We start from the raw sequence: 15,706 nt of genomic DNA, 5'->3' as shown, positions 1-15,706 counted from the left end.
GCCCATGCTGGGGGTGGCCATCATCACGGGGCAGGCAGGGTCAAGGGTGAAGGCTCTTCTGGGAAGGTCTGCTCTGCCTCCCTCTCCTCCCCTCCACGCCGAAATTAATCCAGATGGAGAGTTTAGCAGGGAGGCCTGGGAGGCCTGGGAGGCAGAGGCATGCTGGGTGGTGTGGGAGAGGGGTGGTACAATGGTGCTGGTAGGAGGGCTGGTCCCAGGGCACTGAGATGGCTCACACAAACCACCCAGGGCCAAAGCCCCAGCCCTGCTCCAGGTCCTGCAGGCACCAGGGTAGAGAGGCCTGTGCAGCCACTGGAGGAGGTGTGAATGCCCTTCCAGGACTGCACACATCAGAGGCTGCTGCTGCCCCCAGGAAAACGCCCCACCCCAAATACTCCAGGCTCCCCGCTAACAGATTCTACCTGTGAGCACGCCAACAGCAGAGAGAGACGAGTCCCCATTGTAGGCTGCCAATTCATAAATCAAGATGGGGCAATGACTTCCACGACCGCTTCCCCACATTAGGACAGACAAATCAAATAGTAAATTACAGTTTATTTCATTTACAGAGACCTTGAGGCAAAAAGGTGGTGTTTGGAAAACAGCACACGGGTGAGGAGCACCAAGAAGCCTGTTACAAATACGCCAGTGCACGCTGCCAGTGCAGTGAGTGTGGGGTCCTGCAGGTGGCCGTCTAGGAAGGGCAGGCTTGAGAAGCACATCTCTGCTTCCCTCTGGCTTGAGACCATCTCCCCTGCACCAGCAGCAGCCTCTCCAAGCTAGGCTGCCACAGCCAAGCACGCACTCTGCAAACCTATCACTGCGAATAGTACAGTTCCCTTTAAAATCGCAGCAGCAGGTGCTCAGGGAGGAGAGGGAGCCAGGGTGGCTCTGGTGGTGTGACTGCCAGTGGAGGCGACAGAGGTGGCAGAAGGCTGCCCTCCCTCTCATTCTATATGCTGGATAATTAAAAATCACAAGTCCCGATACTTGACAAATGAAAAGTCCATTTTGCGAATCCTGACATTCCCCTCCTGATCCACAATCACAGTTCTGTGTGGTGCGTCCCATCCCTGCCTGCCACCCCCTGCCCCCCAAGGCTGATTGTGATGATGGTAACTCCCAAGTGTGGAGGTACCTGTGGGTGCAGCCCAGAGCCTCGGAGGAGGAAGACAGCTCTCTGCCCCCAGGCAGGTCCCTGGGTGCCAGGGTCAGCAGGGGCTCTGAGGCCAGGAGCTACAGCAGCTTGACGTAGTTCTGTGGAATCAGCCCCCTCTTGCCATTCAGAGTCCCTTCTAGCCAGCCAGGTTCCCTGGAGGTTTGTACTGAAAAAGAAGAGAAAAATCACTTTTACAAAATGCCCCCAAGTACTTGCCTCCTAGGTGTTCACTTAAAAGCTCAAGCAGGGAGTGGCCAGTAGAGAACAGGGGCCACTTCTGGGATGTTGGGTCACAAAGTCTGCACCAGGGTCATTGACAGGCTCTGCCTCCCTGCACTGGCCACCACAATCCTCATCTATACAATCCCAAAGCAGCCTGCTAACTAGTGTCCTAGTTTCCAGAGTCCGGCCCCTTCCAATCCACTGTGCACAAACGTGCTCAGTGAACTCTCTAGAATACAGAGCTGATCATATCACTCCCCTGTTTAAAGTCAAACTCAAGCTTTTTGCATTTTTGTTTTTGTTTTTTGTTTTGTTTTGTTTTGTTTTTTTCTTCCTGAGAGGGAGTCTCACTCTGTCGCCCAGGCTGGAGTGCAGTGGCACAATCTCAGCTCACTGCAATCTGCACGTTCCGGGTTCAAGCAATTCTCCCACCTTAGCCTCCTAAGTAGCTGGGATTACAGGCACGCACCACCATGCCTGTAATCTAATTATTGTATTTTTAGTAGAGATGGGGTTTCACCACATTGGCCAGCCTGCTCTTAAACTCCTGACCTCAGGTGATCCACTTGCCTTGGCCCCCCAAAGTGCTGGGATTACAGGCATGAGCCACCCTCCCAGCCTCAAACTCAAGCTCCTTACTGGTCTGTAACACAGGCCCCTGGGCACCTGGCTCCAGTTGCCCCTCCAGGAGCTCTTCACACTCCACTGGCACATCATGCATGTCAACTGCAGTGAATCATCCAGAGAAATCCCAACTGCAACTCCAGGCCTTTGCAAGCGCAGTGGCTTCTGCCTGGAATGCCTTTCCCCCACCTCTTCACCAGGTAATTCCTCCTGTTTAAAGACCTGATTGGATGCCTCCTCCTCTGAGAGTCTGGTCACCCACACTGGATGGGGAACTCCTGAAGGCAGCCTGAGCCTTATACATCTGGGCACGGTGCCTGGCACAATGGACCGTTCATAAATATTCACGTGATACTCAACGAGAAAACTGCAGCCTGGACAGCAAAGGGCACAGGTCCAAGCACTCCTCACCAGTGTTCGGAAATGCAATACAGAAGCATTTCATAACCCCCAGCTGTGGGCAGGCCCCAGCTCAAACCCCCAACCATGGTCAGGTGCAGGCGTGGCAGCCGTGGCATAAAGGAAAGGGGAGGCATGAGCTACTCCATCAGACCAACTCGAAAGGTGGCTTCTGATCACAACCCAGGAGAATAATTTCATATCAAAAACCAAGTACAGGCATACACATCCATAACACACACAAGTTTCATGAAGCAATACTCTTACCCTCACTGTACGCACACAATGCCTTCCTTTCTGTATTATTTTTTTCCCCATGGATTTGTGTAGAAAAGTATTATTCTTTGAATGCTAATTGCAACTCAGCGAATTGAGTTCATGGTCCTCTAAGGTATAGCTGCCCACAGTTTGGAAGACACGGACAATCCAATTCTAATTGTCCTTTGCAACAAGGTAACTGTTTGTTCTTCCCTCCCGTGGATGAACAGGAACACATTCCGGCTGTCTGCATTCCCCTAACCGCCTGCACTTTCCTTAAATTCAACAAGCTTCTGGCTTCAAGGCCTCCGTGGAGCTGTTCCCTTGGGCCTGAATGCTATTCCCTGCCTTTATGCCTGGACAGCACCTACTCATGCTTCAAAGAGCAGCTTCAGCATCCCCCCACTTCCGGGACTCCTCTCCTGGCCCCAGACCAGGTCGGGGCTCCCAGTTATGCACCCTACATGTTCTGTGTGCGTGTGTGCACACATACATGTATATATAGGAGAGACACACTGAAACATTCTCTTCTAGTCCAGACTAGGAGAGCATGTAACATATGTAACATGAGACCCAGCACCTAGCACCGTGTCAGACACATGATTATCTGTGTACTGAATGAATAAGCAAAATCAGAGATGTGCTCTCAAAGCGATCTGGCAGCAAGTCACTTTCTTCATGCCTTCACTGACCTTGACCCTGACATTGTTCTTCATACTGGGATTTTTAGAGACTTCTCACTTCATCCAAACACCCCAGCTGGCAGTGCTACTAGTGTGCAGCCACCATCAGGGAAAAGCTTTAGATTCTATGCAAAACAGGCCCTCAGGGTTGTAACAATGTGGGGGCCTGAGTGGCAAGGGGCCCAGGGCTGAAGTCAGAGCCCTAGAGGAGACTCCTGGCTACCTAGATGCATCTGGGAAATTAACCCCTGGGCCTTGCTCGGCTGTTACCTGCAACACGGGGTTACTAGCACTTAGCTTGCAGGACCTGCTATGAGGAGGCAGTAAGATAGTCTCAAATATAGTCTCACCTGCACATGCTCACTATTTCTCCTCCTACCCTATACACATCACACACTTGTGCAAGCACAGACTCGGTATTAATAAAAGACAGGATGAACAGGGGAGGAAAAAGGTGATTTTCTACAATGCTGGAGGTGAAAGGAGGCTTGACTGGGGAAACCAAGGCCAGGCCGGGAATCCTGCACCTCTCCAACCAACAAACCAGAGAGACGCCTCCACAACCCCATTCACCACCTCCCCAGCCCTCCCCTCCCTGGAAGGCAGAAGCCAGTAGGGAGAGAGATGTCACTGCTTTACAGAGGCGACCAAGGGGGATCTTGTAACATCCAAGAGCCCTGGAAGTGGACCCAGCCGAGCGGTGGGCGGGGTGGGCTAGAAGGGTCTGGAGACCAACAGCAAGGCATCCCCAAGCACAGGAAAAGTGGCTCTGCAGTTGCAGATAAGGCTGGCAGGCTCTCCCTCCCTCTCTGAAGATCTGACCTCTCTCAGTAGCACTGCACCCCAAAATACCCATCTGGGGCTCCTCTCCTAGTTTATCACACCACTCCTCCCCCGAGCAGTGTCTACGCCGACAACAGGGCTCTGCTTTTCCATTCTTATGGGTGGAGAACATGGCAGCCTCAGTGTCTGTCATTTCCCACGCACCCTCCCTGTGCCTGCAGGTCTCAGTCCAGGAGCCTCACTCTGCTTCAGCCACGGTGTCCTCACAGCCTTTAGACCACAACAAGGGAACAAGACGGGTGTGAGGTGGGGACCCCAAGTAGCACCAAAGAGAGGCAGGTCCCTTCCACCAACTCAGTTTTCAGCATAATGTAGACAGTGTATGTGACAAGTACTGAAATCACTGAAGTGTCATCATCACACGGTGAGTGCCGGGAACCCACACTCAACTTCAGAACTGCCACAGGACCCACAGGAAGGCTGCGTCCTGGGCTCTGTCCTATCTCCCACCCCGAGGCGACCAGTAGCTTGAATGTTGTGTTTCTCACTATCTTACCACGGCTATGGGTAAAATTCAGTTTTGTCACACAAGCACATATCCCTAATAATATCCTATTTATTTTGCATATGTGTGAGCTTAACCAGAAGCACATAAGTCAGAAGCGCATAGTCATCTGGAACTTATTTTTTCACTCAATATTTTTTTCTCAGATTCCCCTGTGCTAGGAATCTATCTGGCAACCACATCGCTGGGCTGTGAGGTCTATATGTGATCAACTTTCCAAGATAATGCCAAATTGTTTTCCAGGGATTATTCTGTGTCTATCTGAGACCTTTACAGTTTAATCACCAGAGGCTTTTAAGGATTAATTTGGGCCACACCTGCTCCCCCACATCTACATGTGGATGTTGACAAAGAGCCTGGGACAGCCAGGAAAACAGCCCCGCTGCTGCTGCTGCCGCCACGTGGGGTCGCTCCTGGAAACCACCTGCCTCAGCACCCTTCCCAACCCTGCCCCTGGGGAGGCAACCACTGCCCATCTGACTGGAGCGCACCTGTCTGGAAAGACAGCAGGACTGATTGGTGGTCACCAGCAAAACCTATTTCCAGGATTCCCCAGGCCCAGAGAAAAGGGAAAGGTCCCTCTGGCCATCACAGGAACATCACTGCCCTGAGACCTTACAAACACAGCCCTCTCCCGAGGGTTGCGGGGTGGGGGTCGGGGGCGTTGGGAGGCATTGCCCCAAAGAAACAGCTAGGCATTAGTGACTCTACTAGAGAAATACATCTTCCGTCTAGAATTGGAACTCATAACTTAAGTCCAGGCCCACCCACTAAGAGCAAAGAAGAAGGACAGTCACGGAGCTACACAATTGCTAGAGATCTCTGTGCCAACCACACTCCGGGTCAGGCTATCTCACAGCTGCACACATCCCAAACCGCATAACTACTGACGAGGCCGCCCAGGGGTCACTCTGACCTCTAGTTTGTTTTCTCCAAAGGCCACTGGGTGGCATAAACCAATTTCCTTTGTTGCCTGTATGAGGTACAAGAAGGAATTGCACTGCAAGAGCATCTATGGAGGCTGGAAGACTCCAAATGGATAAGTGAACACAGGAAAAATGTCTTGGGCATTCCAGGGACACTAAGTATTGCTGGTCTGCAGAAAGGGAGCATTCCCAGCAGTACTCCCGTGGGCTGAGCTGTCTAGAGTGGCCACTTGGAGCACTGCCTGGCTCCACAGAAGCCGTGGTCAGATGACCTGCCAGTCTGTCTTCTTAGTGTCAGTTGTCAGACAGGAAGACCCAATAGCCATTTAAGGAAGGGCTTCACTAGATGTGTTCTGGGCAAGCACCTGCTTTTAACTAGCTAAGAGATCAACTATGCACAGAAGATGTAAGGTGCAAACACACACACAGATAAACCCTGCTTAAGGGCTTTAAACTTACTATACCCTTTGAAGAAGTGTCCCTATTAAGCAGCAAGCCTAGTGCTGTTGATTCTCAATGCCTTCCACTGTTACCTGCTCTGCTACAAAAGAATCAGGGCGGCACCTACAAGACAAGTAGCTCACATTAAATGAGACGCTCACATCCCTAGGTAGGGAGAGGGTGTCAACACATCCACAACGTATTTTTCCAAGTAGCCAGCCTTAGGGGAGGGACAAAATGAGGAGCTCCTGAGACACCCGGGGTGCCCCAGCCAGCAAAGTCATGACAGAGCTGGATACCAGCACTGCAGAGCACAGAACCCGAGGGAGACACAAACTGGCTCAAAACGTAGCCTCGTCTGTGGCACACTACGATGTGCCCAGTGTGGCATCGTGGTCAGCAGCCTCTCCGCCATACGTCTATAGCAACTCAGAACCCTCTTTTTCTAGTAGCCCCAATGCTATCTTGATACAACATCAATGTTGTGGCCATCCCTGCCGCTGAGGGTGAAGAATCAGCTGCACAGAGTCCTAAAGGAGCCTGTCCCGGGTCACGCGGAAGGTAAGAAAGCCATGGTGCGAGCCCAGGCAAAATAACTGCAGAGTTCAGAATCCACGTTGCCTGCAGTCAGTGGCTCTCCTCCTCCAAAACACACAGAGACACTGGTATTTGTGTGCACATGTGTGTACATATGTACAAATGTGTGACTATGTATGTGTACGTGTGTACATGCACTCTTTCTTTTTAGGAAGACTCCAAGTCATCTCCGGACTTTAGACCTGCAGAACGTAAGTCTCCTGGGTCAGACGCCTACCAGCCTGTCCCCTTTTATCCAAACTGGCAGATCTGCATTGGCTTTAGGCACTGGCCCTCATTCACATGGCTGTGTGCCCAGAGCAGGTATCCTATACTCTGTGTGATTCTGATTGGTCTAAATCCTTGCAAATGACGGATTTAGGGTAAGCATGTGACTCAGTTCTGCATACTGGGATGTGAGGACGGGTAAACTAGGAGGAAATTCCTGGAAAAGTTTTCTCATTTTTAAAGGAACACAAGGATGAGACACCTCCTTCCGCCAGAGTGTGGCCATGATACATGGAACTGTGGCAGTCACCTCACTCCCGCCAGGGCAACCAGACAGAGGCCCAGGTCCACCAGCAGAGAGCAGTTCCACAGAGAGATGGAAATACCTTGGTCTTTGACAACACCTTTGAGAATATGAATTAAAATTAGAGCTCCCTACTTCCAAACTTACTAATTGTGTAAGCTAATCTCCCCAACCCTTTTTTTTTTTTTTTTTGAGATGGAGTCTCACTGTGTTATCCAGGCTGGCCTCGAACTCCTGGGCACAAGTGATCCTCCTGCCTCAGCCTCTGCAGTAGCTGGCACAACAGGCGTACACCACTGCACCTGACTTTAATCCATCTTCATGATTGATTCAACCAGTTCTGTCAATTTTTGTTACCTGCAGCCTAAGGTATCCTAGTAGATACACCTTCTACCAAGGTAACTATCTCACAAACCATACTGCAGGAGGGAGTTCAGAGTCTTCTAAACAAATCCAATCACACAAAATAAAAATTCATCATATTTCTCAAATGAGTGTGTTTCAATACTACCATCGCAGTCTCCCCCTTCAGCCATATGGTGTGCCAACATGAGACAGGCCTGGGGCAGGGCAGCTACGTTCCACATTCTCTTGGCAAAACTGCATGTATGTTATGGTGATGGAGGAATGATCTTGCTTCTATTCCAAGAACAAAATTTCTCCACAAAGTCTAATTCTGTTGCATGTGGGGTTTTGTTGTTGTTGTTTGTTTTCTGACACTACCAGGAGTCTCTTGTCTCTGAAGAGTACATATCACGCATATAGAAATCTATTCTAAATGAAGCAACTTGCTTTCTAAAAAACAATCGTCAGCAAATGCTGCATTACTGACAGTACACCACTGTGCCTCGTGTTGATACATTCCACATATCCCAAACATTCTGGATAATCAACCATTCCATTCCAAGCATCTAAGGTTCCTACTGCTTCCCTGGAACTCTTCTGAGGAGCTCCACCCACACACGACATCACGGTTTCCACAGCAACCAATGCATTTGATAATTAGCAGGACTGGGGAGGGAAGAAAGCAAGAGCAGGAGAAAAAAGACACTGAGCCATAAGAGAACTTTTTGAAATATTTAACCAGGCATAGCTCCTAAATGCTTGTGTATGAATATTAAATCCTCAAAAGCTACACCCTTGTTTCAATATGCAAAGTCAATACCTGAATCTGGAGACTCACACACTGTTCAAATCAGCAAAAATGTAAAGCACAAAAATGGTAAGAGAAATAGAAATCAAAAATTTTTAAGGACAGTAGTATCCTCTGTTGACTCAGAGTTGGTAAACCCGAAGCATTTAAAGGACTTGGTTAGCAACTCTGGGAGAACAAAGAAAATAAAGTGTGCAAATCAGAAATATTTCTTAAGTCCAAGCGACACTAGCTTCTTCCCGTCAGGAGAGAGATGACCTGAATGAAGACCCACAAGATGAGATGGGTCGGAGAGTAATCAAGAGGTGAGCACAGTGGCATTCCAGCCATCAACGACAGGCCCCTGGCATTGGGGTCTGGGAGCCGAACGCAGCCACTTAATCCAGTCCAAAGCATCAAGCGGGAGACTCGCCCTCCCAACAACAGCACCATCGCTGACTGCTCACTCCGTGCTGCAGACTTATTAATCCTGTGGACAGGATTAATAGACGAAGCTCCCACTAACACTTACCATCCTCAAAAATTGCTCCTATTTCAAAAGATAATTCCGAGCTGTGTTCTGCTTCACACGGATATACGGCTCGAGCCTTCCGACTGCTAATGCTGAAAAGAAAGAGAATACAAAAGACACCAATGAAAATGTGGAAAACAGAGAGAAACCTCACCTCCCAACCCCCCTTCCCCAAATCTCATTGATGTCACCAGTAGGGCAACTCCTCCCGAAAAAGAAATTAACGTGGAAGTGAACATCAGGCTAAGAACAGTACTTGATTTTCAAGTAAATGATGGGTTTCCAATTCAAGCCTTTCCTCAGGGAGCCTCTCTGAGGAGCTGTCACTGAATCACTTCACCTAATTCTCCTCCCTACCTGGTGGGATGCCCTTTCCTACCATTCAGCACTGTTAGAACCACAGGACATGTTTATCTCCAAGTAGCTGGCACAGTTGGTCTATTAGGAAAGGTACACGCACCTGGAGACACACGGCCAGCCAGCGGAGGGAGGCGGCACAGCCACACACTCCACAGGTGAGAAACCACCGGCCCAGATCCACCCCGGGTGGCCATCGCTCTGGAAGGGGCTTGTTGCTCTTGCCTGAGTCTTCTTTCTTTACACCCTGCCTCCGCCCCAAGAAAGGCACACCGGGCCCAGCTTCTCACCATTTGTTAAAGCAACCTCTGTGTCCAGGCGTGGAAAGGATGGAAACCATGCTTTTAGCCAGTCTAATCAAATCCAAAGGAAACGCCTCGCCTCACTGGCGTGGGGGAAGCCACTGACAGGAAGAAGCACCCGAGCCACTACAGGTAGAAGAGGCTGCTGGAGGCCAGCAGCGGGGTCCTCTACGGACTTGGCCACTGGATGCCACGGAAGCGAATGTTTCCAGTGCCAGCTTGCCTACTTTTAAAACAAAGAATGTGCTTTATACTCATGAGCAAGAAGTTCTTCCAAAATAAGAACTTCTTCATAAATGCACGATCAGCACCACAAAGACAGAGTAGGCTCAAGCAAGTCTCATGTAAGGCAAATTCTCCAAAGAACATCCTTGCTAGTGAACTGGGTGAGGCACAGCCCTGATACAAGGTGGTAAGTGCTGTCCATGAAGTCCGGGATGCTGGGGGTATCTGGGCAAGCTTTTGCCAGCAGAGAACACAAGAACCTGCTCAGGTTCATCAAGCCCCCTGTGTGTGCTGCCACCGTATTCCACATTCCACTCCAAACCACGTACCTTTCAGGTGGCTTGTCCGCTACAGTAGCAGGAGGAGAAAAGGGGAAAGGGGACGACCCGGGTGAAAGAGGTGTCACAGCTGTGTTGGAGCTTGTTGTGGTTGGAGACTGTGGATTAAGCCACTGGACCACAGACGATCGGGTCTGGCCTGGGCTAAGGGTAGGAGTTTGAAGGACAGGATTAATAGCAGAAAGGCCACAGAACACGAAATGCACAACATCCCAATCCCAGATGACTAGGTCACTAATTCCCCTATCATGCCTGACCAGTAGGGACGGAGTCCTCTCTGCATCCTGCCGGGGCTGCAGCCCAAACTACGGATACCAACAACCCAGAAACCAGCCACAACCCCAAACTCAAGCTGTCTTACTGTCCTCCAGGTTCTCCAATCTGTCCAACCTGCTAGCACCCTATGAGGTCACTAATTAGAAAACCAGAATCTAATTGATCAAAGGAGTAGTAGGACATTCAAGGTATTCACTTTTTCTAATTATAAGGAAAACCACAGGAATCTAGCATCAAGCACATGACCGGCAGCTGCAAAAGATCAGCTAAACATTTAAAGATCTTTCACCTGCTCCTACACGTGTGGCAATTCAGAAGAAAATGCCACTGGATTCAGGCTTCCTCTAGAGAGGGCCAAAGACTTAGAAACCAATGAACAGCAAAAACTTCTGGTGACCAGAGCATTTCTCAATATTTCCCTTTTTTTTAAAGTTAATGTAAACAGGTCAGTGAACAGACACCTGGAATGGCCTCTAAGCACAGAGGGAGAGTTCAAATAGTTGATGCGTGTTAATCTGAATTACTCTTCAGTGACCTCAGAACTGGAGGCGACTATGGTTTATGACATTCCCTTGAGAAGTGTCTCGTTTCATTCAGTGACATTTTGAACACACACGTGTTCCCTGTCTGCAGCACCCAGGTGCTCTTCACCTAAGATACCCCGTCTTCTGCTAAACCAGTACACCAGTTTCCACGAGCAGTTTCCCGAGGCTTCTGCACTCCTCAGCATGCTCTCAGATTGTTTCCCCTGCCGGAGAACTAGCACCGTGTTCTTCAGTACCAGCATGGTCTCCTGGCCAGCCCCTAGGTGCAATCCTCCAACACGGTAACAGTCAGCATCCTAGGGCCAAGTTTACCCACTTGTCTCCCCATACACGATGCTCCTGCACCTGCTCGCCTACCAGGGGCCGTCCCACCCCAGCAGCCTCCCCTGTCTGCCACAGCTCTGCTTCCTGGCGCTCCCACCTCTGCCTCAAGCTTTGCCTTTCCTCTCAAGCTCCCCGCCCTGCTCTAATCTTGCCCTTCCTTGGCTCAGCTCCAGTTCCACCTCCCCAAATACTCTCCCTGTGGCCTCTCTAACCCATACACCTTCCCTGAAGGCCTGCTACATCAATAAATGAAAGGGCACGTTGATACTGGTTGTTCTCTGATGGCTTCAAGTATTTCTCTTGCCTCCACAGGAAGCTCTTTAACTCTTTTTCCAGATCTCACGAAGCCAGGCAGAGTGGTGGGGACATGGAGCCATCAGCCAACATCTCAGCAACCAAATTAGAAAGCTCTAAAACCAAAACTGGATTTTACAAATCTGGTGCATAATTGACTTGGCAGGTATTTAATACACAGAAGCTTTCCTATGCTTTGGTCAGGAAAAAAAGGGGATCATTTAAAAAAAAAATTATTCTTCGAAGAGCTTATTTACAATTCCCCTATCCAGCCATTCATCTGGGAGTCATAAAATCTATTTTATCCCAAGGCAAGATATGTTATAAATCTTAAAGTGATCTGTATCACCAGTCACAAAAGTCACTTCATTTTTTTTTTTTTTTTTTAGCAGAAAAGGAACGTTGAATGTTGTCTTACTAATCAGGAAGGGAAAGGAGAGGTAGGTGTGAGTGAAGCCCTGGCAGGGAATTAAGGCCACAGTTAACCAAACAATTGCCAAGTTATCTCCCAGCAATTATTCAAGGTGCTTGGAGGGTGTGAATGGAGGAAGATGAGATGTTTTGCCACAGCCCCCATCAGCTCTTCAGAGTCTTAAATCGTCAATGACTGCCATCCATCTGCCTAGAGGGAGGACAGTTACAGGAAGAAGATAAAGTAACTATGTGACTATACTTACGTGGCCCTTGAAAAATAAAGAGCATAAATTTTATAGGTATTGTCTGCTTAGTCCTCACATCTTTCTTTAAAAAAAAAAAAAGAAAACCTCCATGAAAACACCCGTGGGTGGGGGTGTGTGTGTGTGTGTGTGTTTAGGGAAAATACCCCTCGGTTTTTAGAAAGTGAAAGAACCACCGTAATGACAGATACGAAACAGAAAGGCCTGCCTGTCCCGCACCCTAGCTTTCTCCATCTCATCCCAAAACAGGAACACAGAATCAGCAGTCCTTGTCCAGGGTCAAGTTCTCCACATTCATCTTTTTTGTTTTTTTGTGATCTTTCTGTTGCTGTTTCACACATGCACTATGTGATCTAGCACTAACCGGTTCACCAAGATTACCTCCCAGACTTCCCATGTAGACTTAAGTTTCTGCATGTGATTTCCTGGGTGTGTCTCAGAAGCCTCTACTAGGTAACTCCTTTGATTTCAGAACCCCACAAGGGCAGACACACTGTGAGCTGGAATATTCACAAGACGGGGCAACGTGCAAGGCTGGAGACAGTCTCTATGGAGATGAGGCAATGAGATGTGTGGACAACTGGAAGCCTGTGAAAGAAGAGACCTGTGCAGCCAAACAAGGTTTGGGAACCAGCACAGTAGCTGCTTGGATAGAGGAAATTTTTCAGAGGCTTGTCGGCCGGGAAGGATCAGGTGAGGCAAGTGAGTAAATATACTTAAGTTGTGTAATGGGTGCACATCTAAAGCCAGTACACGTCAGATGATGCCATGTTTCATAGTGTCTCCCAAAAGCAAACTGTCCATATTTTTTGGAAGGCCAAAAAAAAAAAAAAGTAAACATGAGCTTCATTATGTAACCATCTCCTACCTTCCAAACTTTGGGTAACTTTTTAATAAGAAGAATTGAAAAAATTTTTTAAATATTATTTAAAATGGAATACCTACATTTTCTCAAAAAACAGTAGAGGAAAGTATTAGTTTTAAAAGAGAATTTCCGATATTCTCTTTCCCTTCTTTTATTTAAAACATTTTCAAGGAACACGAGGCATTTTGGAATGGCAGCCCATAAGCAAAGGACGAACAGCTTTTCCTCAACCTGGGCTCCAAGAGAGAACTGAGCCCTAAGGCATATCTCTTTCTCCTCTCTCTCCTCTCTCTCCCCCCTCTCTCTCTCCTCTCTCTCTCAAAGAGTGGGCTTTACCCATCACAAAAGATCTGGGTTTTCTAAGCTCCAGGTTTCTCTCTTGAGGCGTGTAGGTGTGACCTGGCCCAAGCTGCGTCGCCTTGTAGGAATTGGAACTCAGGGAACTGGCACAAGAAAACACTGATACTGTCATTGCTGTGATTAGAAGAGGCTGCTGGCTCTGACCGCGAGTCCCACGCCTTCTGCCAGCATCCCGGAAACGATGGTAGGCTAATTTGGTAGCTCGCAAGCAGGGTACAATTTCAGACCCTTCACAGTTCTTGACAGTATCATCCTTGGGAGAACTAAAACACTCACCAGATCATTTTTTTGTACTCTGTGGTTCAGGGGAGAGCCCCAGCTTTTTCCCCAAGAACATCTTTGGGAAAAAGATCAAAGGTGATTAGTGAAATAATAATTAAAAGCTCATTATGTGCTAGAACATAATGAAATATTTTGAGAGTCCTTTCCTACCATTTCCCAAATTTAAACATTTAAAAAATCTATTTATTGCCTTTTTTTCTTGTTGTCCCTTTAACTACGGATTTTTGATTAGTAAGACTGGCATGAGCACAAACCACCAATTCTGTTTAACGCCAAGCTACTGACCAAGTACAAAAAAGTACCTAAGTGCCACAAGTTTCCTGAAAGCCAAGTTGCAGTTCGCGAAAATGGAGGAAGAAGTCAACTGTTCCTAAAAAGCTCAGAAATCACGTTTACCAAGACAGAAATATACAGAACTACTAATATCTGTTCGTTATCTTCCCAACTTAACACACTACACTGCAAAAGGCTTCTCCTAAAACAGGATTCCTCTCCATCTTCGGTATGGAAGGCCAACATCACCCTCCTTCTTTCTCAAAGAAAGGGGACAAATAGAAACAAGAGTGTTTCACTAAAAGCACATGAAAATTTCAAATTGCTAACTTGGAAACACGTTCCTGAAAATCCATAGATTGAAAGTCTACCTGACTGTTCCCGAGGCTACAGAGGCATTTCTTGTGTTTAGGTGGGGTGAGTGCAAGAGCTGGGAAGACAGTAAGCAGGGAAAGAATATGCATTTGTGTAAAGGATGAGGAAACTCTCTTCTTTAAAAAGAGTCAACACTCTTGCTTGGAAACACGGGCCTGAATTTCGGGGAAAGACCTTGTAGCTTTCACGTGCAGCAGTGGGGCCAAACCCCAAAACATGAAATTATGACAGTGCTGTGTATGTGGTTACTTTACAAAGTGTATTTTTAGAAAATGGAACAGATCAGCAGTCCATGCTGCTTCTGATTCAAACTGTGATCCAATCGCCTCCAGTACCAGACTCTACGCTCCACGCATATTAAAAACATTCTGGCAGCAGCAGATCACAAACATTTCAGAAAGGGGGAAGGGAGTAGGGGCCTTAACTGTTAAAACTCGACACCAGCTGCACTGATCACCAGAGAACTCCTGCATCTAACAAACATTTCTGGCACAATATAGACAGGTCAGGCTTTGGGCAGCACTAGAGATACAAGCCCCTGATTCCAGCCTGTATAAGCACTGAGTGCAACCTAAATTCAAAAGGGTAGAGCGAGGAGAATACGCATTAAGAAAAGAAATGAATGTTTATTTGAAGTGACTAAATCCCCCAAATACCAAGATATTTCACTATGGTTATACAATGCGAGATCAAATCAGAAGTTTGCCCTGCAATGAAAGATTCTAAACTCTCATTTGCCAGGTCTCTGAGCAGAAGCTAACACATTAGTGAAATGATCTTTCATGCCAGTCTGGGAAACATACAGCATAAGTCTAGAACAGCTGTCCTGGGCAAGAGTGTTTGAAAATTTTAATAAAGACAGAAGGAAATATTGTAGATCTGTATATTATGGGAAAATCTCTGTTCAAATAAATGCCAGTTATTTCTTAAGTGCCAGGAGAGGGAGAACTCCACACGCAAGCACATTGTTTGGCTCCACACAAGCAAACCGAGGGACAACAGCAGTGCAGAGAAACAAAGGCCTGTAATATGCAAGTCGCCATAACCCACGGGGTTGGGGGAGAAGGCCTTTGCTGCCCATCAAGGAAGGTTCAGAGTAGACCCACTGGCTCATCATTTACGGTCTGAGGACTTCCTGTCAGGCCTTGTGCTAGTCCCTGGGGACACCCAGAAAACCGTGACACCACCTGCTCTCCAGCCAAGTGAGTGGAGAATGCCCAATTAATAACCATAATACAGGCACTGAGAGCCATGTAGAGATATGCCCAGGGTCCCTCAGAGGAAGAGTGGAGGGAGCACCTAATAACCATGGGGATAGCCAGGAGGGCTTCCTGGAGGAGGCAGCATCTGTGTGGCGCTAATGCTGAAGCTGATGCTACCA

The 15,706-nt window shown here is 48.1% G+C and overlaps 1 protein-coding gene across 4 annotated transcripts in view; it reads right to left on the bottom strand.

Annotated features, from left to right (window-relative positions):
- Window positions 1-540: 540 nt before the first annotated feature.
- The window catches only part of ARHGAP10 (Rho GTPase activating protein 10), a 336,765-nt gene continuing 321,599 nt past the window's right edge, over window positions 541-15,706 (bottom strand). For 2 of the 4 annotated variants that reach the window (XM_002815196.5, XM_054554568.1), the window contains 3 exons: window positions 10,046-10,198; window positions 8,833-8,924; window positions 541-1,325 (listed from right to left, as the gene is read on the bottom strand). In XM_002815196.5, the coding sequence (XP_002815242.2) occupies window positions 1,237-1,325; window positions 8,833-8,924; window positions 10,046-10,198 (334 nt within the window). In that variant the 3' untranslated portion in view covers window positions 541-1,236. The remainder of the gene's footprint in view (window positions 1,326-8,832; window positions 8,925-10,045; window positions 10,199-15,706) is intronic. The other 2 variants (XM_009240367.4, XM_063723687.1) reach the window with 1 other exon arrangement.

Source organism: Pongo abelii, chromosome 3 (assembly GCF_028885655.2).
Source record: "Pongo abelii isolate AG06213 chromosome 3, NHGRI_mPonAbe1-v2.0_pri, whole genome shotgun sequence".
In the NCBI taxonomy this organism is placed as follows: Eukaryota; Metazoa; Chordata; class Mammalia; order Primates; family Hominidae; genus Pongo; species Pongo abelii.
Note: the sequence above shows the minus strand (reverse complement) of the source record. Positions and strands in the feature narration are given on the sequence as shown.